Genomic DNA, 25,150 nt, shown 5'->3' with positions numbered 1-25,150 from the left:
TAGTCATCACAGATTTACTTATCTGTCTCTCCTACTGGACTAAAAAAACTTGAGGACAGAAACTTTTCACCTTTAAAATGACTACTGCATAGTAGGTACTATATATTTGTGAAATAAAGAACTAAAGTCCAAAGCCAACATAATTCTATAGGGCCATGTTGTCTCCAGCTTATGTCATGGATAGATGTTTCTGGACATGGAAATCAAGGCACAATATCGGAAATATCCCTTTGGACTCAACATTACGCTGCTTTTCCTTTCAAGAAGTGGCCTTAATATTACCTACAGGAAGGAAAGACTCTTACCTTCTGTTAATGCGCATTAACTCTTGTGCCTTCCTTTCCTAAACACAACAGCCAGAGGCATTGTGTAAAGGTATTTTATTTAAAAATTAACACATCCTGCTTGGAAAATCAGTCACCTTCCATTCCAACTTCCATCACTTGTGCTTCAGAGCATAGTGTGTGGTATTTTTCTGGGTTTAAGGTGTAAACTGACATGGTGTTCAAGAACTTGTCCAGTGGACATAGCTGGTCCGGGCAACCTCTCGGCACTTGCTCCTGTGAAAAAGACATTCCTCAGCAGGGACAGGACCCTGTCTTACTGTTTTCAGCTGTGCTCAATGGTCTGTGTATGCACACATATAGCAGCTAGCAAGACCCCACTAATCAGTTCCAAAATAAGAGCACTATGCCTGCTTGTAAAGTCATTCAAAAACTCTTGAACTGACTGCAAAGATACAGTAAAATTAGGGCCAGAGCTGGGAACTGCTGTAGCCTTTGCCCTGGACAGCAACCTGCCGAAGTGGCCAAGGCACCAAGAGCGCTGACAGCACACACCACCTCCTAAAGACACCATCATTAATTTTCAAAACAGGCTTCTTAGTTAGGATGTTACAGCTTGGCAGAAACACTCAGGAGAAGGGGGGGAGGGTCCTGTTCCTACAGTCTATAATGGAACTGGGATAAGCCCAAGTCATAGCCTGCCTCTACATGTCAAATTCGGCCTATCCCTAGGCCACAGCCATGAGTTGCCCTAATGAATGCTGATTATACCAATGGAGGTTCCACTGGGCCCTAGGAGGGAGACTTGGTATTTGAAATTAGGTGGCTGGGATTGGGAGAAGGGTGCCTAGCTATCAACTAACCACACCTCAAAGGTCTTACCTTCCCATGGTAATACAGCTGCACAAACCACTCCTTAGATTCCTGGTGCTGGTAGAGTTCTATGGTCACGTCGACAGCAAATGGTGGCCATTTGTGGTCAAAAATCCCCAGGGCCATTAAGAGAGGCATGAGAGTCACATCATGAGCCGCATAGAGGTACAGCTTTCTGCAATGAGGAAACAGTTCTCCACAAATCCTTACTAAGGCATCTGGAGGCCAGGATACTACCTGCCTCTTTTCAGTAAGGAACAACACTTGCCTCAAAAAAAGATGACATCTAGAAATCAGTTGAGTCTGGTATAAAACTCCTTTTAAGTAGAAGGTGGGAGAAACCTTATTCCTACTCCCATGTTTTCATGAAGCGGAATCCCCACCGGAGTAGCTCTCTTGGCCTCCTCCCACCCACTTGCTCACCCACCTACCCACTCAGTCCTACCCCGGTAAGTTTCAAAGAATATGAACAAATGTGCTTTGGGCCCTTCCTCTTTTCTCTCTGGAACCTGCCTGCCTAAGGCAAATGTTCTTCCTACTCAAGTGTGCAATGAGTTTAGTAGAGCAAGCATTCCTCTTTGCTGGGGAAGCTTGCATTTCGGAGAAATTAAGTTCATTTCAGATAAATATTAATGAACCTCTTTTGCTCTCAACACATTCTCCAAATGGTTTTAATCAGTAATAAAGTTGCTATTTTGATCCATATCTATCTGACTCCTCTATCTATTTTGGGAAAGATCAAGGATCTTATATGTTGATCCCCAAACTAGAAGACTAGCACTGAGTCCTATAGTAGTCTACCGATATAAGGCCTATGGGGGCAAAGTGGCAAAGGCCAGCAGGAACTGTACTGTTATCATGGGTACTGTGATGGACAGGGATGGGCATTCCTGTAATTTGCTATTATAAATCTTGGCCCCCAAGTTCCTGAATGTTCCTGTTTCAACTCACTGTCCCCAGTCTTTCCTTGTGGGTCTTGTTAAAATGAAGATTCTAATTCAGTAGGTCAGGCTGGAGCCTGAGAAACTAAAAAACTCCCAGGTGATGGTAAAACAAAGCCTTCATCTGCAGACCACACTGTGCTTAGCAAGTGCCTAGGATACAGAACATTCTAAACCTGTGGTCCCTAACCTGGGCTCCTAGGCTTTACAAAGTGGTGATGGAGGTTCACAAGCCACTTCCAACATTTTAAAATGCCTAATGGCATCTTATCTTTCTATATACTCAATGAAGGTATTCAAAATAAACAATCTATTAATCAATTCCCTTTGTTTTGGGTTATTATAATGGCAAATCAGTGTAACATCATAATTAGCTATACTGTTTGACACATGTTCAATTAGAAAAAAACAAAAATAAATTTAGGAGTCTTTTAACTAAAATTAAAATTTTATAATATGGTAGAATGGGTATAGTAGGAAGAAAGGTTAAATGTTGTGAATGTCTTTGGGACTCACGGCCTCTTAAATATCTACCTTCAGTCACTGACAGCCTAGTTCTTGCCCACCTAAAACCTGGGATTCTTCTCTACAGCCTGAGCCCTCTGCCCCTCACCCCCCACCCACTGCCCTCAGCTGCACAAAGCCGAGTTGCTGTACCACATACCTATTCTGGCCGGATGAAATGTCAGGGTCCACAACTTTCAGTATGTTGCTCTCCAGGAGGTGGAGAAATGGTCCAACTGCCATCTGAAGACTTTCCCTATTGCAAGAAAACAACATTTAACCCCCAGCAGTTACACAGCACACAGAGGGCACAAGCTGATTCTTTCCCTGAGGACCTCAGACAGATCAGACAGAACTGAGAAAAAGACAAGTCAATTATGAGGGACAGTGATAGGTTGGAAGGAGAAACATGGCACTACCTCAAGTTTGAGGGTTCTTTGTGCACAAACTCTTCCAACATCAAATGCATCAGCATATAGACCTGGTATGAATGCAGCTGAGATGGGAGGAGCTGTGCTGGTAGGGTAACCAGAGAAGTCAAACAGAACTAGGCCTTCAGGAATAAAAGAACAAAGCTGGTAAGGACTTTCAGGAATTAACAGAAGGCCCTTAGAAAAGCGATCTGAAGGAACCACATACTAAACTATACCTCCCATGGGTCAGCAGCCTTGTTTGGAGATTAGACCATAAGGACCTTTCTTTCTCTCTTTCTTTTTAAAAACTAAGTGGGATGCAGGGAGGCAGAGACAGACTCCTGCATGCGCCCCAACAGGGATCCACCTGGCAAGCCCCTACCAGGTAATATTCTGCCTGGCTGGTCTGTGGCTCTGTTACCTGGCAACCAAGTTCTTTTATCGGATGAGGTTGAGTCCATGGAACTATCCTCATCACCCAGGGCCAACTTTGCACAAACCATTCGAGCCATGGCTGCAGGGGGTGGGGGGTGGAGGGGTGGAGAGGTAGATGGCCACTTCTCCTGTGTGCCCTGACCGAGAATTGAACCCAGGATTTCCACATGCTGGCTGACACTCTAGCACTGAGTCAACTGGCCAGGGCTCATAAGGACCTTTCTTATTTACAGATTTGATTAACAAGAAGTTCAGTGGTAGGGCTCTCATAGTTGGCACTGTGGCTCCACCACTTTCGTTCTCAGGCTGGTCACCTCATGATCACAAGGTGGATGTTGTAACTCAAACATCCACCTTTAGTACTATATTGTATCATAGTACTAAACAAAGCAGTAAAATGAGGGCTAGTAAGTGGCCAAAAGACTTGGTTTTGGTGCCTCTCACTTGTTATCAAAAAGGAAAATAAACCTCTCCTAGAATTCCCAGAACTGAATAACTGACAAAAGGAAATGGTGCTGCTGTGATTATCTTAGACCAATCCTTATTTATGCTGACTGAATAAATGGCCACCTATACAAATCAGGGAAAGTTGAGCAAGGATGAGGAGTAGGCAACCAATGCTATAAGTATATACACTTTCCAGAAAATGTGTGCAGGCCAAGCAAAATTGGATGGCATTGTGAGGTTATAACCATTTGTGCTTGAAGAAACATTAGTTTTATGAAATCAGGGCTAATTAAAATGAAAAATAAGCCAGTCAGAGAAAAACAAGTACTGTATGGTTTTGTTTAAACAGGTCTTGTTTAAAATGCTTTACACCAGGAGAAAGTAAACTATGGCCATTGGTCAAATCCAACCCACCTGCCTGTTTTTGTAAATAAAATTTTTTTGGAACACAGCTGTACCCATTTGTTTGCATATTGTCTATGGCTGCTTTCATGCTATATGGGCAGAGGTGAGTAGTTGCAACAGATAAAGCATAAGGCACAAAGCCTAAAATATTTGCTAAGTATATGTGTGTGTGTGTACGTGTGGGTGTGGGTGTATTAATGGAGAAGAGGGCAGTCAGTGACAATTTAAGTCTGTTGGAGCAGCTTCAGAAACAGATGAGGGAAGGTGGCAAGTACAGGTAATGACAGCAAGCTGAGTGGTGAGGCTGGAGCCTTCTGGATGCCCTCAGTGTAAGTGGACACACTGGCTCTGATTGGGAGAAAAGCAGTTAGAAGCTCTTATTCTTATGCAACAAACTGCAAATTCTTGAAATGATAGCTGCTTTTCCTCCCACTCATCTTCCTAGTCCTGCTCCTCTATTTCCAGTCCCCTCCTCTACTAAGTCATCTAAGCTGAGTGTAAGCTGAATGTACTTTTTAAAAAAATTAAATTGAGATGAGCCGAGAGTAATGGCGGGGTAGGAAGCGATACCGATAACTCTCCCCCAAAACTCAACAAGATCTTCAACCAGAAACAGAAAAACCTATACTTGGAGCTTCCAGATGCTTCGCAATACACCCAAAGGTATGATTGAGTGAAAAATTGGCTAAATATATAACCAAACCCCGAAGGAAATAGGGAGTAAGAAATGCTCCGCCTTCCTCACTAACCTGAACAGGGCGGCTTTCTCTGGTAACTGTGAATATAGAAACTGAGGCGGGCAAAGGGGGTGAATAGATCCAGGCCGCCGCAGCACAAACGGCCGAACCAGGCTGTGGCACGGAGATCCAAGCCGAGGAAAATCTGATCCTGTGGCAACCCGGGCAATACAAGCTAACACTCGCGCCAAACCCAAACAAAGAAAGACAAGCAGAGTGGCCATTTTACCCGGTCTCCTGGTCGGTGCGCAGTTAGTGGGCGAGAATTTCTTCCTAAGCCCCGGAAGTGGGTGCCCGTGTTACCCCACAGAGAGGCAGGGTCAGAGGCCTTTCTGTGGGCCGAGGGCAGAGTCTCAGGGCAGCCCCAGCGCCCTGGGAAAGCCACGCACGGGAGTGAGTGAGAACTAATTCCAACGGTGGAGATTTTCCGTGCTAGAGGGTGTTTCACTCAGAGGGAACCACGGCCGGCCTCATATCCTGGTGTGCGCGCGCAGATAAGGAGTGAGCGATTCCTCCGAGTGCCTCGGCAGTGCGTGCCCGTGTTATCGCAGAGAGGGGCAGAGTCAGGGGCCTTTGTGTGGGCCAAAGCGGAATCTCGGGCCGCCCCAGTGCCTTGCAAAAGCCGCGCACGGGGACGGAGCGAGACTCAATTCCAATGCTGCAACTTTTCCCTGCGGTTGGGGGTTTCACTCAGAGCGTGAGACTGCTGGCCGAATATCCTGGTTGCAGACAGTGAGTGAGAGTTTCCTCCAAGCGCCCGGAAGTGGGCGCCCGCATGTGTTACCGGACAGAGTGGCAGAGCCAGAGGTCTTTGAGTGGGTGGAAAGCCTGCCTGATTATGCTAGCAGCTCTGACTGACTGAGCCTTACCCAGAGCCCTGTGCTGAGTGGAAACAGAGTGGGGAGTTGCCAGCTCTTTGAGCCTCTTACTATCCAGGCAGAGGCAGCAGCAACCCCATAGCTGGATTATCAGGCTACTAATTGAGGAAGGAAAGACTAGGAGAAAGGCTCCAGGAACACGGACTCTCTCACTGTCGGAGCCTATAAATGCTAATGAGTCTTGACTCTCAACGAGACTAAAGCACAATACATGACATTGCCATAGAGACTTATCAACTGCAAACCTCTACCTGAGCGTGCCAAAGGGGCAGAACCCGGGGTACAGAGTCACCGACCAGGAAGAGGGAGAGAAAAGAAAAAGCAAGAAGATAACCTCTCAAAATCAAGAATAATCTGCAGACTTTATAACCTATCCCATTTTATTATATTTGTTCGTTTGTTTCTCTTATCTTCATTCTTGAGACTTTTTTTTCCTCCTCCAATTTGGCCGATTAACTCTCTACCGGTCTTACTCTCTCCTCTCCTTGAACTACACTACCCATAAGTGTTACATCTCCCATTATCATTTCTCTTCTCTTCCTTTCTCTCTATGAGGGTTGCACTCCAAAACCCTTAACTCTCTCTCTCCCTCTCCTTTCTTTTTTCTTCTTTTAGTGGTTCCCTCTTTTTTTCTCTCTCTCTCTTTCTTTTCTCCCTCTATATTAGTTTCTTCCTTTCTCCTTTACATCTCCTCTCATTCAAACCTCAATAACAAACAAATTATCTTATCTGGGACTCAAACCTATGTTTGTGGCATTTTGGGGGGGTTTTACTTCACCTTTTTAACTCACTAGCAGTGCTCCCATCCCTGGCTCTCCATATTATCTAGTTCTTGTTCCACTAAATACAATAGTAAGTTTTTAATTTGTCCCCCCATTTTTCCATTTTCCTCTTATTCCTCTCATCATAACTCTTAGACAACCAACACCTAAAAGCAAATCATTTTATTCTTGACCCAAATTTTTTCCTTATTTGCTTTTTGTGGGTCCATACGCTTTTTTTTTTTTTCTTTTTTCCTTTTTTTTTTTTTTCTCTCTTTTTTGCCCCTTTATTACTTTTCCCCAATTCAGGCCCTCCATCACAGGCATTGTTTGTTATAATTCACAGTCCACCACAAGATTTTCTCAAGAAAGAGGGGAGAGGAGAGGAGAGGAAAAAAGGAGGGGGGGAATAATTTCCTTTTTTTAAAAATTTTTATTTTATTTTATTTTTCTTTATTTCATTATTAATTTTTTTTTAAAAAAACAACTCTTTTCGATTTGTTATTTTTTTATTTTTTTAACTTTTTATTCTTTATTAAATCTCATTAATACTATCAACAAAACCACCCTCAGATGCCATTAAGGAAGAGAAAATCGAATATCATGGATACAAAAGAAAGAGAGGTAACACAGCTAGATGAAGAAAAATCTATGGAGAAAAAATTTAATATATTGGAAACCTTGGAGCTAAATGACAGAGAATTCAAGATAGAAATACTAAAAATTCTCCGAGATATACAAGAAAACACAGAAAGGCAATATAGGGAGCTCAGAAAATAACTCCATGAACACAAAGAATATATGTCCAAGGAAATTGAAACTATAAAAACAAATCAAACAGAGATGAAAAACTCAATTCACGAGCTGAAAAACAAAGTAACAAGCTTAGCTAATAGAACAGGTCAGATAGAAGAGAGGATTAGTGAAATAGAAGACAAGCAACTTGAGGCACAACAGAGAGAAGAAGAAAGAGACTCAAAAATTAAAAAAAATGAGATAGCCCTACAAGAATTATCTGACTCCATCAAAAAGAATAAATAAGAATAATAGGTATATCAGAGGGAGAAGAGAGAGAAAATGGAATGGAGAACATACTCAAACAAATAATAGATGAGAACTTCCCAAGCCTGTGGAAAGAACTAAAGCCTCAAGTTCAAGAAGCAAACAGAACTCCAAGTTTTCTTAACCCCAACAAACCTACTCCAAGGCATATCATAATGAAATTGACACAAACCAACAGCAAAGAAAAAATTCTCAAGGCAGCCAGGGAAAAGAAGAATACAACATATAAAGGAAGGCCCATTAGATTATCATCAGATTTCTCAGCAGAAACTCTACAAGCTAGAAGAGAGTGGACCCCAATATTTAAAGTCCTGAAAGAGAGGAACTTTCAGCCACGAATACTATACCCATCAAAGCTATCCTTCAAATACGAAGGAGAAATAAAAACATTCACAGATACAGAAAAGATGAGGGAATTTATCATGAGAAAACCCCCACTCCAGGAATTACTAAAGGGGGTTCTCCAATCAGATACAAAGAACAAAAAAAAACAGAGCCACAAGTAAAAGCTCCAAGAAGAACACAATAAAACCAAATTTAAACTGTGACAACAACAAAAAGAAAGAGGGGGAGAAGACGGAGATTAACAGTAGCAAAGGACGATGGAGTGCAAAAGTACTCACAAAATAGTTTGCTACAATGAACAGGGTAGGGACCCTTTTCATTACTCAAAGGTAACCACCATTGAAAAAACCACCACAGAAGCACATGAGGAAAAAAAGACAGCAACAGAGGAAAGATGTATGGAATACAACCAAATAAAAACAAAAGATAGAAAAATGAAAGAGAAGGATCAAACAAGATACAAAACTAACAGAAAGCAAGATATAAAATGGCAATAGGGAACTCACAAGTATCAATAATTACGCTAAATGTAAACGGATTAAACTCACCAATAAAAAGGCACAGAGTAGCAGAATGGATTAAAAAAGAAAATCCAACTGTATGCTGCTTACAGGAAACTCATCTAAGAAACAAGGATAAAAACAAATTCAAAGTGAAAGGCTGGAAAACAATACTCCAAGCAAATAACATCCAAAAAAAAGCAGGTGTAGCAATACTCATATCGGATAATGCTGACTACAAGACAGGAAAAGTACTCAGAGATAAAAATGGCCATTTCATAATGGCTAAGGGGACACTGAATCAAGAAGACATAACAATTCTTAATATATATGCACCAAACCAAGGAGCACCAAAATATATAAGACAGCTACTTATTGATCTTAAAACAAACACTGACAAAAATACAATCATACTTGGAGACCTCAATACACCGCTGACGGCTCTAGATCGGTCATCCAAACAGAGAATCAACAAAGACATAGTGGCCTTAAACAAAACACTAGAGCACCTGGATATGATAGACATCTACAGGACATTTCATCCCAAAGTGACTGAGTATACATTCTTCTCCAGTGTACATGGATCATTCTCAAGAATTGACCATATGTTGGGCCACAAAAACAACATCAGCAAATTCAGAAAAATTGAAGTTGTACCAAGCATATTTTCTGATCATAAAGCCTTGAAACTAGAATTCAACTGCAAAAAAGAGGAAAAAAATCCCACAAAAATGTGGAAACTAAACAACATACTTTTAAAAAATGAATGGGTCAAAGAAGAAATAAGTGCAGAGATCAAAAGATATATACAGACTAATGAAAATGACAATACGACATATCAGAATCTATAGGATGCAGCAAAAGCAGTGATAAGAGGGAAGTTCATATCGCTTCAGGCATATATGAACAAACAAGAGAGAGCCCAAGTGAACCACTTAACTTCCCACCTTAAGGAACTAGAAAAAGAAGAACAAAGACAACCCAAAACCAGCCGAAGAAAGGCGATAATAAAAATCAGAGCAGAAATAAATGAATTAGAGAACAGAAAAACTATAGAAAAAATTAATAGAACAAGGAGCTGGTTCTTTGAAAAGATCAACAAAATTGACAAACCCTTGGCAAGACTTACCAAGGAAAAAAGAGAAAGAACTCATATAAACAAAATCCAAAATGAAAGAGGAGAAATCACCACAGACACCGTAGATATACAAAGAATTATTGTAGAATACTATGAAAAACTTTATGCCACTAAATTCAACAACCTAGAAGAAATGGATAAATTCCTAGAAAAATACAACCTTCCTAGACTGAGTCAAGAAGAAGCAGAAAGCCTAAACAGACCTATCAGTAGAGAAGAAATAGAAAAAACCATTAAAAACCTCCCCAAAAATAAAAGTCCAGGCCCTGACGGCTATACCAGCGAATTTTATCAAACATTCAAAGAAGACTTGGTTCCTATTCTACTCAAAGTCTTCCAAAAAATTGAAGAAGAAGCAATACTTCCAAACACATTTTATGAGGCCAACATAACCCTCATACCAAAACCAGGCAAGGATGGCACAAAAAAAGAAAACTACAGACCAATATCTCTAATGAATACAGATGCTAAAATACTAAACAAAATACTAGCAAATCGAATACAACAACATATTAAAAAAATAATACATCATGATCAAGTGGGATTCATCCCAGAATCTCAAGGATGGTTCAACATACGTAAAACGGTTAATGTAATACACCATATCAACAAAACAAAGAACAAAAACCACATGATCTTATCAATAGACGCAGAAAAGGCTTTCGATAAAATACAACACAATTTTATGTTAAAGACTCTCAACAATATGGGTATAGAAGGAAAATATCTCAACATGATAAAGGCCATATATGATAAACCATCAGCTAACATCATATTAAATGGCACTAAACTGAAGGCTTTCCCCCTTAAATCAGGAACAAGACAGGGTTGTCCACTCTCTCCACTCTTATTTAATGTGGTACTAGAGGTTCTAGCCAGAGCAATCAGGCAAGACAAAGAAATAAAAGGCATCCATATCGGAAAAGAAGAAGTAAAGGTATCACTTTTTGCAGATGATATGATCCTATACATCGAAAACCCCAGAGAATCCACAAAAAGACTACTAGAAACAATAAGCCAATACAGTAAGGTCGCAGGATACAAAATTAACATACAGAAGTCAATAGCCTTTCTATATGCCAACAATGAAACAACTGAGAAGGAACTCAAAAGAATAATCCCCTTCACGATTGCAACAAAAAAAATAAAATACTTAGGAATAAACATAACAAAGAATGTAAAGGACTTATATAATGAAAACTATAAACCATTGTTAAGGGAAATCGAAAAAGATATAATGAGATGGAAGAATATACCTTGTTCTTGGCTAGGAAGAATAAATATAATCAAGATGGCTATATTACCCAAAGCAATATACAAATTTAATGCAATTCCCATCAAAATTCCAATGACATTTTTTAAAGAAATAGAGCAAAAAATCATCAGATTTATATGGAACTATAAAAAACCCCGAATAGCCAAAGCAATCCTAAAGAAAAAGAATGAAGCTGGGGGCATAACAATACCTGACTTCAAACTCTATTATAGGTCCACGACAATCAAAACAGCATGGTATTGGCAGAAAAATAGACACTCAGACCAATGGAACAGAATAGAAAGTCCAGAAATAAAACCACATATATATAGTCAAATAATTTTTGATAAAGGGGCCAACAACACACAATGGAGAAAAGAAAGCCTCTTCAATAAATGGTGCTGGGAAAACTGGAAAGCCACATGCAAAAGAATGAAACTGGACTACAGTCTCTCCCCCTGTACAAAAATTAACTCAAAATGGATCAAAGATCTAAACATAAGACCTGAAACAATTAAGTACATAGAAGAAGACATAGGTACTCAACTCATGGACCTGGGTTTTAAAGAGCATTTTATGAATTTGACTCCAATGGCAAGAGAAGTGAAGGCAAAAATTAATGAATGGGACTACATCAGACTAAGAAGTTTTTGCTCAGCAAGAGAAACTGATAACAAAATAAACAGAAAGCCAACTAAATGGGAAATGATATTTTCAAACAACAGCTCAGATAAGGGCCTAATATCCAAAATATACAAAGAACTCATAAAACTCAACAACAAACAAACAAACAATCCCATAAAAAAATGGGAAGAGGATATGAATAGACACTTCTCCCAGGAAGAAATACAAATGGCCAACAGATATATGAAAAGATGCTCATCTTCTTTAGCTATTAGAGAAATGCAAATCAAAACGGCAATGAGATACCACCTCACACCTGTTCGATTAGCTGTTATTAGCAAGTCAGGTAATAGCAAATGTTGGAGAGGCTGTGGAGAAAAAGGAACCCTTATACACTGTTGGTGGGAATGTAAAGTAGTACAACCATTATGGAAGAAAGTATGGTGGTTCCTCAAAAAACTGAAAATAGAACTACCTTATGACCCAGCAATCCCTCTACTGGGTATATATCCCCAAAACTCAGAAACATTGATACGTAAAGACACATGCAGCCCCATATTTATTGCAGCATTGTTCACAGTGGCCAGGACATGGAAACAACCAAAAAGCCCGTCAATAGATGACTGGATAAAGAAGATGTGGCACATATACACTATGGAATACTACTCAGCCATAAGAAATGATGACATCGGAATATTTACAGCAAAATGGTGGGATCTTGATAACATGATACGAAGCGAAATAAGTAAATCAGAAAAAAACAGGAACTGTATTATTCCATACGTAGGTGGGCCATAAAAGTGAAACTAAGAGACATTGATAAGAGTGTGGTGGTTACGGGGGGGAGGGGGTAATGGGAGAGGGATAGGGGGTGGGGAGGGGCACAAAGAAAACAAGATAGAAGGTGACAGAGGACAATCTGACTTTGGGTGGTGGGTATGCAACATAATTGAACGACAAGATAACCTGGACTTGTTATCTTTGAATATATGTATCCTGATTTATTGATGTCACCCCATTAAAAAAATAAAATTATAAAAAAAATAAAAAAAAAATAAAAAAATTAAATTGAAGTGACACTGATTAACATAATTATACAGGTTTCGGGCATACAATTCAACAACACATCTCTATATACGGTATTGTGTTCACTGCCCCCCCAAGTCAAGTCTTTATCCATCATTATTTATCCCCCCTATAACCTCCTCCACCTGCCCCGCCCCAGGGCAATCATCACACTGTTGTCTGAGCCCATGAGTTTTTCTTGTCCTTTTTTGCTCAATCCTGCTACCTCCTTCACCCAGCCTCTCACCCCCACCAGCTGTCAGCCTGTTCTCTATGTATGAGTCTGTCTCTATTTTTCTTATTAGTTTTGTTTTATAGATTCCACACATGGGTGAAACCATACAGTACTTGTCTTTCTCTGACTGGCTTATTTCACTTAGCCTAATAATCTCCAGGTCCATCCAGGCTGCCATTAAAAGGAAAGATTTCCCCTTTTTATGGTCAAGTAGTATTCCATTGTGTAAATGTATAGCAGTTTTGTTTTGTTTTTTATCTACTCATCTACTGATGGGCACTTGGGCTGTTTCCAGATCTTGGCTATTGTAAATAACATTTTAATGAACATAGGGGTATATATATTTTTTTGAATTTGTGTTTTGGGATATAGTCCCAGAAGTGGGATCACTGGGTCTAAGGAAGGATTATTTTTAATTTTTTTAAAAAATGTTTATTTTATTGATTTTAAAGAGAGGATGAAAGAAAGCAAGAGAGAGACAGGAACATCTATTCCTGTATGTGCCTTGACCAGGGTTCTGAGCTTCGGGACAATGCTCTAACCAACCAAGCTATCTGGGCAGGGCCACTTTTCAATTTTTTGAGATAACACCATACTGCTTTCCACAATTGCTGTACCAATCTGTACTCCCACCAACAGTGCATGAGAGTTCTTTTTGCTCCACATCCTTGCCAACACTTGTTTGTTGATTTACTGATGATAGCCATTCTGACCAATGTGAGGTGAGATCTCATTGTGGTTTTGATTTGCATTTCTCTGATAATTAGTGACATTGAGCATCTTTTCATATGTCTATTGGCCAGCTGTATGTCCTCTGTGGAGAAGTGTCTATTCAGGTCCTTTGCCCACTTTTTAAAATTTGATCATTTGGATTTTTTGTTGTTGAGTTTTAGTTCTTCATAAATTTTGGATATTAACCTCTTATTAGATGTATTGGCAATATCTTCTCCCATTCCACGGGTCATCTTTTCAGTCTGTTGATGATTTTCTTTGCTGTGTAAAAACATTTTAGTTTGATGTAGTCCCATTTGTTTATCCTTTCTCTCATTTCCCCTGCCTAAGGCGATATAGTAGAAAAATTATTGCTGCAAGAAATGTCCAAGATTTTACTGCCTGTTTGCTTCTAGAATTTTTATGATTTTGAGTCTAATACTTAAGTCTTTAATCCATTTTGAATTTATTCTTGTCTATGGTGTAAAAAGGTGATCTAGTTTCTTTTTTCTTTTTCGTATGTACCTGTCCAATTTTCCCAAAACCATTTATAGAATAGACTGTCTTTACCTCATGGTATGTTCTTGCCTCCTTTGTCAAATATTAATTGACCATATAGGTGTGGGTTGATTTCTGGGCTACCTATTCTTTTCCATTTATCTATAAGTCTGTTGTTATGCCAGAATCATGCTGTTTTGATTTCTTGTAATATAGTGGGATTCCTCCAACTTTGTTCTTCTTTCTCAAGGTTGCTGTGGCTATTTGGGGTCTTTTGTGGTTCTATATAAACTTCTGGAATATTTGTTCTAGTTCTGTGAAATACACCATTGGTATCTAGAAAGAAATTGTGTTGAATCTATAGATTGCTTTGGGTAGTATGAACATTTTGATGATGTTAATTCTTCCTGTACATGAACACAATATATGCTTCCACCTATTTGTATCTTCTTTAATGTCTTATAATTTTCTGAGTACGGGCCTTTTACATCCTTGGTTAAATTTATTCCTAGGTATTTTAATCTTTTTGAAGCAATTGTGAATGGTATTTTCTTGGTTTCTCTTTCTGATAGATTATTAGTGTATAAAAATGCAAATGATTTCTGGATATTTATTTTGTATCTTGTTACTTTATTGAATTCATTTATCAGTTCTAGTTTTTTGGTGGGATTTTTAGAGTTCTCTATATACAATATTATGTTATTTGCAAATAATGACAGTTTTACTACCTTTTCAGTTTGGATGCCTTTTATTTCTTCTTTAATTGCTGTGGCAAGGACTTCCAGTATTATGTTGAATAAGAGTGTTGAGAGCAGTCATCCCTGTCTTGTTCCTGACCTCAAGGGGAAATGCTTGTAGTTTTGCCCACTGAATATGATGTTGACTATGGGTTTGTCATATATGATCCTTATTATGTTGAGGTATATTCCTCTATTATTACAGAGGGTTTTTTAAAATAAGTGGATGCTGGATTTTATCAAGTACTTTATTCTTCATCTTTTGATATGATCATGTCATTTTTCTCCTTCATTTTATGTGATGTATCACATTTATTGGTTTGCAAAAGTTGTACCAAACTTGCATCCCTGAATTAAATCCCACTTGATCATTGTGTATGACCTTTTTAATGTATTGTTGGACTTGGTTTGCTAATATTTTGTTGAGAATTTTAGTATCTCTGTCCATCAGGAATACTGAACTATAATTTTCTTTCTTTGTACCAAGTGCCTTTATCTGGTTTTGGAGTTGGCATAATGCTGGCCTCATAAAAATGAGCTTGGGAATCCTATCTCCCTCTTGAAATTTTTGGAATAGTTTGAGAAGGATAGGAGTTAATTCTTTTTTGAATGTCTGGTAAAATTCACCAGTGAAGCCATCTAGTCAGGGACTTCTGTTTCTTGGGAGTTTCTTAATTACTACCTGTAATCTCTCTATTCAGATTCTCTGATTCTTCCTGATTAGTTTTAGAAGACAGTGTGTTTCTAGGATTTTATTCATTCTGTCCAGATTATACAATTGTTGGCATATAGTTGTTCATAATATTTCCTTACTATGCTTTTTATTTCTTTGGTGTCTGCTGTTACTTCTCCTCTTTCACCTCTGATTTCATTTATTTGGGTCCTCTCTCATTTCTCTTGATGAGTCAGGTTAAAGGTTTGTCAATCTTATCTTTTTAAAGAACCAGCTGTTGGTTTCATTGATATGCTGTATTTTTTTTAGACTCTATTTTATTTATTTCTGCTCTGATCTTTATTATTTCCTTCCTTCCACTCACTTTGGTCTTTGTTGTTCTTTTTCTAGTTACTTTAAGTGTAAAGTTAGATTGTTCATTTTAAATTTTTCTTGTTTCTTGAGGTAGGCCTGTAATGCTATAAATTTCCCTCTTAGGGCTGCTAATGCTGTGTCCCATAGATTTGGGGTTGTTTTGTCCTCACTTTCACATGCTTCAAAGTATCTTTTGATTTCTTCCTTGATCTCATTAGCCCATTCATTGTTTAGTAACATGTTACTTAGCCTCCATGTCTTTGTTTTATTCTCTCGTGATTGATTTTTAGTTTCATACTATTATAGTCAGAGAAGATGCTTGATAACATTTCCATCTTCTTAAATTTATTAATACTTGATTTGTGTCCTATGATGTCATCTACCCTAGAACATGTTCCACGTGCACTTGAAAAGAATGTATATTCTACTGCTTTGGGGTTAAATGCTCTGAAGCTATCAATTAAATCTGTCTGGTCTACTATGTGATTTAAGGCTGCTTTTTCCTTATTGATATTTTATCTGAAAGATCTATCCATTGATGTCAGTAGAGTGTTAAAATTCCCCACTATGACTGTATTACTGTCAATTTGTCCCTTTATGACCATCAAGATTTGCTTTATATATTTAGGTGTTTCTATGTTGGGTGCATAAATATTCACAAGGGTTGTGTCTTCTTGTTGGATTGCTCCCTTTATCATTAGGTAGTGTCTTTTGTCTCTTACTATAACCTTCGTTTTAAAGTCTATTTTGTCAGATGTAACTCTTGCTAACCCAGCATTTTTCCCTTTCCATTTGCACGAAATATCTTTTTTCCATCCATTTACTTTTAGACTGTGTATAACTTTTGTTCTGGGGTGGATCTCTTGTAGACAACATATATACGGGTCTTATTTTCTTATCTAGTCATCTACCCTGTGTCTTTTGATTGGAGCATTTAAGACACATGTAAAGTGATTACTGATAGGTAGATATTTATTACCATTTTATTCTTTCAACTGTGTTCCTTTGTTTGTTGTTCTCCTCAAAGAAGGCCCTTTAACATTTCTTTTAATACTGATTTGGTGGTAACAAACTACTTTAAATTTTTCTTGTCTGGGAAGTTCTTTATTTCTCCTTCAACTGTAAATGATAGCCTTGCTGGGTAAAGTAGTCTTGGTTGTAGGTCCATACTTTTCATCACTATTTTATGCCAATCCCTTCTGACCTGAAATGTTTCTGTTGAGAAATCAGCTGACAGCCTTATGAGAGCACCCTTATAAGTAACTAACTGCTTTTCTCTTTCTCCCTTTAAGATTCTTTGTCTTTAACTTTGGTTATTTTATGATGTGTCTTGGTATGGGCCTCTTTAGTACATCTTCTTTGGAACTCTCTGTACTTCCTGGGCTTATGTGTCTTTTTTCCTTCACCAGATCAGGGAAGTTTTCAGTTATTATTATTTCTTCAAATAGATTCTCAACTTCTTGCTCTCTTTCTCCTCCTTCTGGTACTCCTATGATATGGGTGTTGTTACACTTTATGTTGTCCCAAAGGGCCCTTAAACTATCCTTATTTTTTATAATTTTTTTCCTTTTTGCTGCTCTAATTGCCTGTTTTTTTTTTATATTTTTTTAAAATCTTTTTTTAAATGTTTATTTATTGATTTTAGCAAGAGAGGCAGGGGGAGAGAGAAACAGGTACATTGATCTGTGCCTGTATGTGCCTTGACAGGGGATCAAACTGGCAACCTCTGTTCTCTGGGACAATGCTCTTAACCAGTTGAGATATCTGGCCACCGTAGCTGTTGTTTTCTAACTTGTCTTCCAAATTGCTAATTTAATCCTCTGCTTCTTCATCCAACCTACTGTTTATTCCTTCTAGTATATTCTTAATGTCAGATATTATATTCTTTATCTCTGACTAGTTCCTTTTTATGATTTCTATTTCCTTTTTTATGCTGTTACTTCTTTATTGAAGTTGTCACTTTGTTCCTTGAGTACTGGTATGACCATTACTTTGAACTCTATATCTGATAAGTTGCCTATCCCCATTTCAGTTAGCTATTTTTCTGGAGAGATCTGTTCTGTCATTTAGGGCCTTCCCCCCCCCCCCCATTTTGTCTGTCTCATCGTGTTTTTTTCTATGCATTAGATAGATGTGCTATGATTCCCAAATTTATGGGGTGGCCTTATGTAATAGGTGCTCTGTTGGCTCCAGAAATGTCCCTTGTGTGGGTTACACGAACCCTCCTGTTGTAATTGAGTCTTGATTGTGGCGCTGAACCTCAGGCTGGCCAACTGTGAGGCTCTACCACAACCTACGCATGTGGGCTGCTGTGTAGGTGCCGACCATAGGAAGCAGAATTCACCTCAGCTGTTTTGGTGCCTGATGAGATCTCCCTTTTGATATGCTGCTTGTGACTAACTGGATCCTGCTCTGATGTCTGAAGCTGGCCATTGGGTGTTTTGGTTCTGGGCTTTTTCAGAGGGAGCATGGTGCAGGCCAATGTAAAATGCTGCTTATGACTGCCCCTCAATGACCTGTTTGAAGCTAAAAGTCCGCAGTTTGTGGTTGCCTCTGCTGGGCTTAGGTGCACATGGGAAGGACCAAGCTGCACACCAAGGTTGGCTTTTACCAGCACCTGTCCTGGTGGTAGTTCAGCAAAAGTCCCAAGGTCCTCTGAGCTCTGCCTCCAGCTCCTCTGTCTGCCAGCTGCCTGTTAAGCTGAATCACTGAAAGAGCTTCTGGTGGGGTTAGGAGGGTGGAGCTAGTGAGCTCCCTGAGAGAGAAGTGCTGGTTGGGCTTTAGGAAAAATGGTGGGTGTGGCTCTCACCCCAAAGTCACAGGTCTGAGTCTGTCCCAGATTTTGACCCACCTAAGTAGGGTGGAGCCACTAAGATTCAGGCAGGTAGGGTGTAATGCAAGTTCCATACTGGTTTGAACCAAATCCTGCCCACCATGTCAGGTGTAATGTCAGGGTTCAAAGCCAGACAGGTTCAGGTTGGATTCAGGCAAACCACAGAACCACAGAGCTGAAAGGCATTGGGGCATTCCCATTTATTGGATTCTCGCAACAGTGGGTGAGTGAACAGGTAGGGGAGAACTGCTTCTCATGGTAGTAGGTGAGCAAACAGGAAAATTACCCCTTGTGGTGGTAGGCATGCGATCCACACAGAGGGAAAGAAAAAACCTGTAGCTTCATATAGGCTACACACACGTGGCTTTCTGCTCTTCACTAATCATATAAAGTACTTGAAGCCGGAAAACAAGCGAGCAAGCCTAACCACAGCTGTTTTCCCTGCATAGGGCCTCTGGAGCCAGGAGTGTGGTTCTACTGAATCTCCCATTAGGGGGAAGTGCCAGTCAGAAACACAGGAAAGTGGGGTAAAATGCCCCCGCCTCAAAGCCAGACAACTGAGTCACTGTCATCCCCTGAATCTTTCCAGACCTCTGATCTCTGGCCAAGGCCAAAGCCTAATCTCCTCAGGGTGGGGCAAGAGAAAGTCCAGCAGGTGGGGCAATTACTTTAGCCCAGGCTAATGCCATAAAGAGGGCAGTGCTCCACCCACGAAAGATGATGACTGTGGTATTGGAGAATGACTTGGGATAGTGATCCTGGTGACTGTTTCCCACTGTGTCTCTCCCCAGGGCTGCAAACCTCAGACAGTTCTCAAGTGACTCTAGCCACTCAGCCCTCCCTCCACTGAAGCCCATGGTTAAGTGGCTGTGAATGAGATTTTGTGTATTGGCTCTTTAAGAGGGTGCCCATTCTCTGCAGACTCCCATCTCTTTCTGGCAGATAGAAACCTCACTACTTTTCATAGCTGTATGCTATGTGGGCACCAATTCCTGGCTCTGGTGTTCTGGGCTGGGGAGTCTGGCTTAGAATTTAGGATCTACACCTTTCAGGGGGAACCCCTCTGCAGCTGGGATACCCCTCTAGAACTTACAGAAAAAGGTGTCAGTGATTAAAAGAAACTCAGTCAAGTGGTGGCTCCTAATTCAGTATAAGAGTGAACAGAAGCTCTAAATCACCAGTTCTGTTCCAGCTCCAAAAGTATAAGAACCTAACGCTGAGCCCACTCAGTAATTCAGCAGAATGGGCTAATTTCTGCCAATGCACATACACGGATGCCAGCTGGCAGGTGTCAGTGGCCTGATGAAACCCCCTTCCTCACACACTGGAGGCCTGACCAAGCATGCCTTCATGCCAGCAGCTGAAGAGGCCCCTCACCTGTCTCCACTTAGCATACAGCAGGCTGTGTCCACAGCTCTCTGTTCAATGATCTGTGCAAATCTCTTCAGCATGGGGCAGCTCGGGAAGCCATGCACCTAAAAGGGCCACAGGTATGTTTTTAGAAAGAAATGCTTCTCATTCACTGAGCCTGGCAGCTGATCAGCTTCCATGGAGCGAGCCTTCGGGACCCTGGAAAGGCCTTCACAGTTCAAGAAGCTATGTCCTCAAGGCCCTTCAGAAACTATTCCTATAGATCTGAAGGCCCAGAAAAAATTGTTTTCCCTCCCTTTCTGATGGCTTTCTATCTACTCTAAAACAAAAAAAAAATTGTATATTTTGAACTGTGATAGAAAAAAAGGTGAATCAAATACAAGGCAAGTAATTCATGGCCTTCATTTTCCCCAAAATTGTTTCCAAAAAATATGGCCTATAAATACTCAATATAAATTCTTGTCTTATGAACTTATACATAAGCACAAGGTGCATTTCTGCCTTAAGGGTACACTGTTCTCTTCACCAGAGAAGGATGGAAGATTCAGGCTATGCACTTTTCAGGTGTCTGAGTTTTAAATCTGGAGAAGCATTTCCCATTGTGTGATCTTCAGTATTTATTAGATGTTTTAAAATTCTATGGTAAATAAGTTTGGGAAAAATAGATTTAAAGATTAATCAGCTTTCTTCACTAAAGGCTTCTCAGATTCTTTAATATGCTGATGTGCATACAGACTTTTCAAAAACTAATTCAATATGCAGAGAGATTTTGACATTTTTAGGCTACAATCCTTATCTTCCCACCACCCACCCCATTTCTGCCCACCCATAACACACACACTCAGGTCACTGATATTCTGGGGAATGAACATGCTTCAGGAAACTCTGGTCTAGAGTTAAACATCTGTGTTCCTGTGTGAGTCCTCCTCCTTGAATGTTCCCTATCCTTCATAGCTGCCTCCAAACCAGGAGGCCTCCACTCACTTCTCTCCACCCAGTTCCAACTCAGGGGCCAGGCCATCCAGGTTCCCAAGGAGGAGAGTCATCCCACCTGCTCAGCAGCCACATTGTCAAAGAGGATGAGGAAGTCCACTTCATCGCTATTGGCAATGTCCATCCCCTCCTTCACCTTTTTCAAATCCTCTGAGATTCCTGGCTGCAAAGAGGCAGCCTGCCTCTGGCTTCTGCCAAAAAATAAAAGTATTCTCTTATATTGTATAGTGATTAAAAGTGTACAAAGTACATCTCATTCAACATTTGGAATCTCATTTAATCCTCAACAACTCAGAGGTTAGTTGTCATTATTCCCATTTTACAGATGAGTCAACTGAGGCTCAATGAGGTGAAAAATGATTTGTAAAAGTTAGCAAGTACCAGAGCTAGAATAAAAGCCTAAATTTTCCAAATCCCACTCTAGCATTTTCTTTTATTATACCAAAAAATGCAAGCATGGCCTAGGTATGCTTGAAAAATAGAATCCATTTTCTTCTGTGGGACACATACTCTATACTCTTAGTATATCCCAGAAATACCTGAACACTGAAAAGTGCCATCAGCTCAAACCAACTTATCCTACAGGGCAGCATATTGGTAAGAGAAAGAAAATCTGTTTCTTCTGCTTGCCTACCTGGATTTGCAGTTCAATGACTGGCTCAATCATCTTTTATTTAACCTATTATAGTTTCTTCATCTGCCCCATCTGAGACCTCAAGATTGTCAAGAGAATAATGCTTTGGAAATAGCAAAGCCCCTTTCGTGTATGTATGTACCATCTCTCTAACCCAGTATGTGGTTTTCCCCAGGTTTCCTGTCCCTTCACTATGGGTTAATCATTGTAAGCAAGAGCTTCTTCATTTCCTGGACAGCAGTGTCAGAACTGAGTGTAATGCTATCCTTCCCATCCCTTACCCACCACCATAGTAAGTACAGGCAGGCCCACTGTCGGTCCCCCAGCTGTGAGCAAGAACCCAGGGTAGTCACCTAATTCGTTCCTGCAGTCTCCAGCAATTCTGGGCGTTGGGGTACAAGACTTCAGAGCTTGCTTCATCAGTGTGGATGATGATGGGTCCTGGAAGTAAAGAGGAAGCACAGGCAGGAAGAGGCTTCAGCTTGTTCTTCCCCACATCTCCTCCCCCTTCTTTGTTTTGTCTACACAGAGGGAGCTGCTCCAGGAGACAGATCATCAAGGTCATCCCTTAAGGACAGTGAATGACTTCAACATGCTCTGGCCTTGCCAACAGGAGCTCTCCTATGGTCTGAGCAATGGAGAAAGCAAGTACTAGCCTTGTTCTGTCTGGCACAAACCCTCCTAATTGGGGCACAGATAGACTAGGGCAGGCACAGACTGGAATCAAACTGGCACTCCCCTAACCCCCTGCTCAGCAAACTGCGGCTCGCGAGCCACATGCAGCTCTTTGGCCCCTTGAGTGTGGCTCAAAGGCCAGCTTAGGAGTACCCTAATTAAGTTAATAACAATGTACCTACCTATATAGTTTAAGCTTAAAAAATTTGGCTCTCAAAAGAAATTTCAATCATTGTACTGTTGATATTTGGCTCTGTTGACTAATGAGTTTGCCGACCACGGCTAACCCATTCCAGAAAACCTGACCTTAAGACACTATCAGCATATGGGCTTTCTAATAAATGGGCTGTCTCTGACTTTATCAGAACTAGGTGACTTTCTTGCTTCCAAAGTTAAGCCTATAGGCCAGTATGGTGATTTATCACATGATAATCTAAGAAAGGTGACTATGAGGCCACAAATCCTCTCAGACCCCATCATCCTGCTCCAAATGAAAACCAGCCTTTCAGATGAACTGCTAGGAACCAAAGATTAGACTACAATGTTTCTTTTCTTTTTTGTATGTGTGTGACAGAGACAGAGAGACAGAGAGAGGGATAGACAGGGACAGTCAGACAGGAAGAGAGAGAGATGAGACACATCAACTCTTCGTTGCAGCCCCTTAGTTGTTCATTCATTGCTTTCTCATATGTGCCTTGACCAGGGAGCTTCAGCAGACCGAGTAACCCCTTGCTCTAGCCAGAGACCTTGGGTCCAAGCTGGTGAGCTGTGCTCAAACCAGATGAGCCCGCACTCAAGCCGGTGACCTCAGGGCCTCAAACCTGGGTCCTCTGCATCCCAGTCCATTGCTCTGTCCACTGCGCCACTGCCTGGTCAGGCTACAATGTTTCTCATAGATCTTGCAGCTGCTCCCTATTGCTCAGAGCTCACAAGTAACTTTGTTCCCTCTCATCGATGCTCAAAGAAGGTGCTCTAACACCTCCCTATGCTTTGCTCTGTGTCAGAGTTGGCAAGGGCCTGTGGTAGCACCCCTTTCTCCATAGCTCAAGCCTGACCTTCTCTAATGGTGAAAGAAACAGCTCCCATCTGCAGCTCTTTGGAATTCACTGAGGTCAATTTGTGGAGTAATTAGGTGAATCTAAGCCCCAAAGAGCTATTATTCTCAAATTATTGACAATCATACCCCCAAGACTTTAAAAGTAGCTTGTGGTAACTTGACTAGAATATCAGAATTTAGGCACACTTTGTTGGTCAAATCAGTGGTCCCCAACCACCGGGCTGCGAACCGGTACAGGCCCATGGACTATTTGGTACTGGTCTGCAGAGAAAGAATAAATAACTTATATTATTTCTGTTTTATTTATATTTAAGTCTGAACGATGTTTTATTTATTTTTTTTAATTTTTTTCTTTATTTTTTATTTATTCATTTTAGACAGGAGAGGGAGAGACAGAGAGAGAGGAGAGACAGAGAGAGAGGAGAGACAGAAAGAGAGAAGGGGAGGAGCTGGAAGCATCAACTCCCATATGTGCCTTGACCACGCAAGCCCAGGGTTTCGAACCGGCAACCTCAGCATTTCCAGGTCGACGCTTTTATCCACTGTGCCACCACAGGTCAGGCCTTATTTTTTAAAAATGACCAGATTCCCTCTGTTACATCCATCTAAGACTCACTCTTGACGCTTGTCTTGGTCACGTGATACATTTATCCGTCCCACCCTAAAGGCTGGTTTGTGAAAATATTTTCTGACATTAAACCGGTCTGTGGCCCAAAAAAGGTTGGGGACCACTGGGTCAAATGATCAGAGAAGTTCTCTCCAGATGTACATATCTTCTGAGAAGCATGAAGGTGAAGAGTATGGATTCTGAAATCACATTGCCTGGATTTGAATCCAAGCTCCACCTTTTGCCAGTTTTGTGTCCATAGGAAAGTCACTTAGCCTCTCTGTACCTTTGTTCTCTTATTTGTAAATTGATGATAATGTTATCTATTTCACAGGGTTATTACAAGAATTAAGCAAGTTCATATATGCAAAGCTCTTACTATGCTTAGTACATAACAATCCCTTTAGATGTTAGAATAATAAGAACTATAATTTAAACCTTTAATATAACACAGGATAATCCCTATCCAGTGTCAGATACTGGTGTCTGGATATTGGACCTACAGTTTATGATAAAGAAGGCACATCTGTGGCCCTGGCTGGTTGGCTCAGTGGTAGAGCGTCGGCCCAGCATGTGGAAGTCCCAGGTTGATTCCTGGCCAGGACACACAGAAGCGCCCATCTGCTTCTCCACCCTTCCCCCTCTCTTTTCTCTTTATCTCTCTCTTCCCCTCCCACAGGCAAGGCTCCCTTTGGTGCAAAGCTGGCCCGGGTGCTGAGGATGGCTTCATGGCCTCTGCCTCAGGCGCTGGAATGGCTCCAAATGCAGCGGAGCAACGCCCCAGATGGGCCAAACATCGCCCTCTGGTGGGCATGCTGGGTGGATCCCAGTCGGGCACATGCAGGAGTCTGTCTGTCTGCCTCTCTCCTGCTTCTCACTTTGGAAAAATACAAAAAAAAAAAAAAAAAGAAAGAAAAAGAAGGTTCATCTGAGTTGGCACTCACATATGCTGAATCAATGACCACATGCTGCAGACCAACAACCTCCAGCTGCTGCCACAGCCTGATTCTCTATAGCCTACACATAGTCCTCTGGGATTTCTCTAAGTGTTCACTCTTGAAACAATATCCCAGAGTTGTACCACTTCTACTAATTGTATCATCTT

At 40.7% G+C, this 25,150-nt stretch overlaps 1 protein-coding gene across 2 annotated transcripts in view; it reads right to left on the bottom strand.

The window, feature by feature from the left end:
- Positions 1-363: 363 nt before the first annotated feature.
- The window catches only part of ACP6 (acid phosphatase 6, lysophosphatidic), a 42,638-nt gene continuing 17,851 nt past the window's right edge, over positions 364-25,150 (bottom strand). Inside the window, exons 5-10 of one of the 2 annotated variants that reach the window (XM_066255183.1) lie at positions 22,060-22,147; positions 21,131-21,263; positions 20,086-20,183; positions 2,763-2,858; positions 1,167-1,332; positions 364-560 (exon numbers count right to left, since the gene is read on the bottom strand). In XM_066255183.1, coding sequence (XP_066111280.1) covers positions 414-560; positions 1,167-1,332; positions 2,763-2,858; positions 20,086-20,183; positions 21,131-21,263; positions 22,060-22,147 — 728 coding nt within the window. In that variant the 3' untranslated portion in view covers positions 364-413. The remainder of the gene's footprint in view (positions 561-1,166; positions 1,333-2,762; positions 2,859-20,085; positions 20,184-21,130; positions 21,264-22,059; positions 22,148-25,150) is intronic. The other variant, XM_066255184.1, reaches the window with a different exon arrangement.

This window comes from Saccopteryx bilineata, chromosome 2 (genome assembly GCF_036850765.1).
Source record: "Saccopteryx bilineata isolate mSacBil1 chromosome 2, mSacBil1_pri_phased_curated, whole genome shotgun sequence".
NCBI classification, from domain to species: Eukaryota; Metazoa; Chordata; class Mammalia; order Chiroptera; family Emballonuridae; genus Saccopteryx; species Saccopteryx bilineata.
Note: the sequence above shows the minus strand (reverse complement) of the source record. Positions and strands in the feature narration are given on the sequence as shown.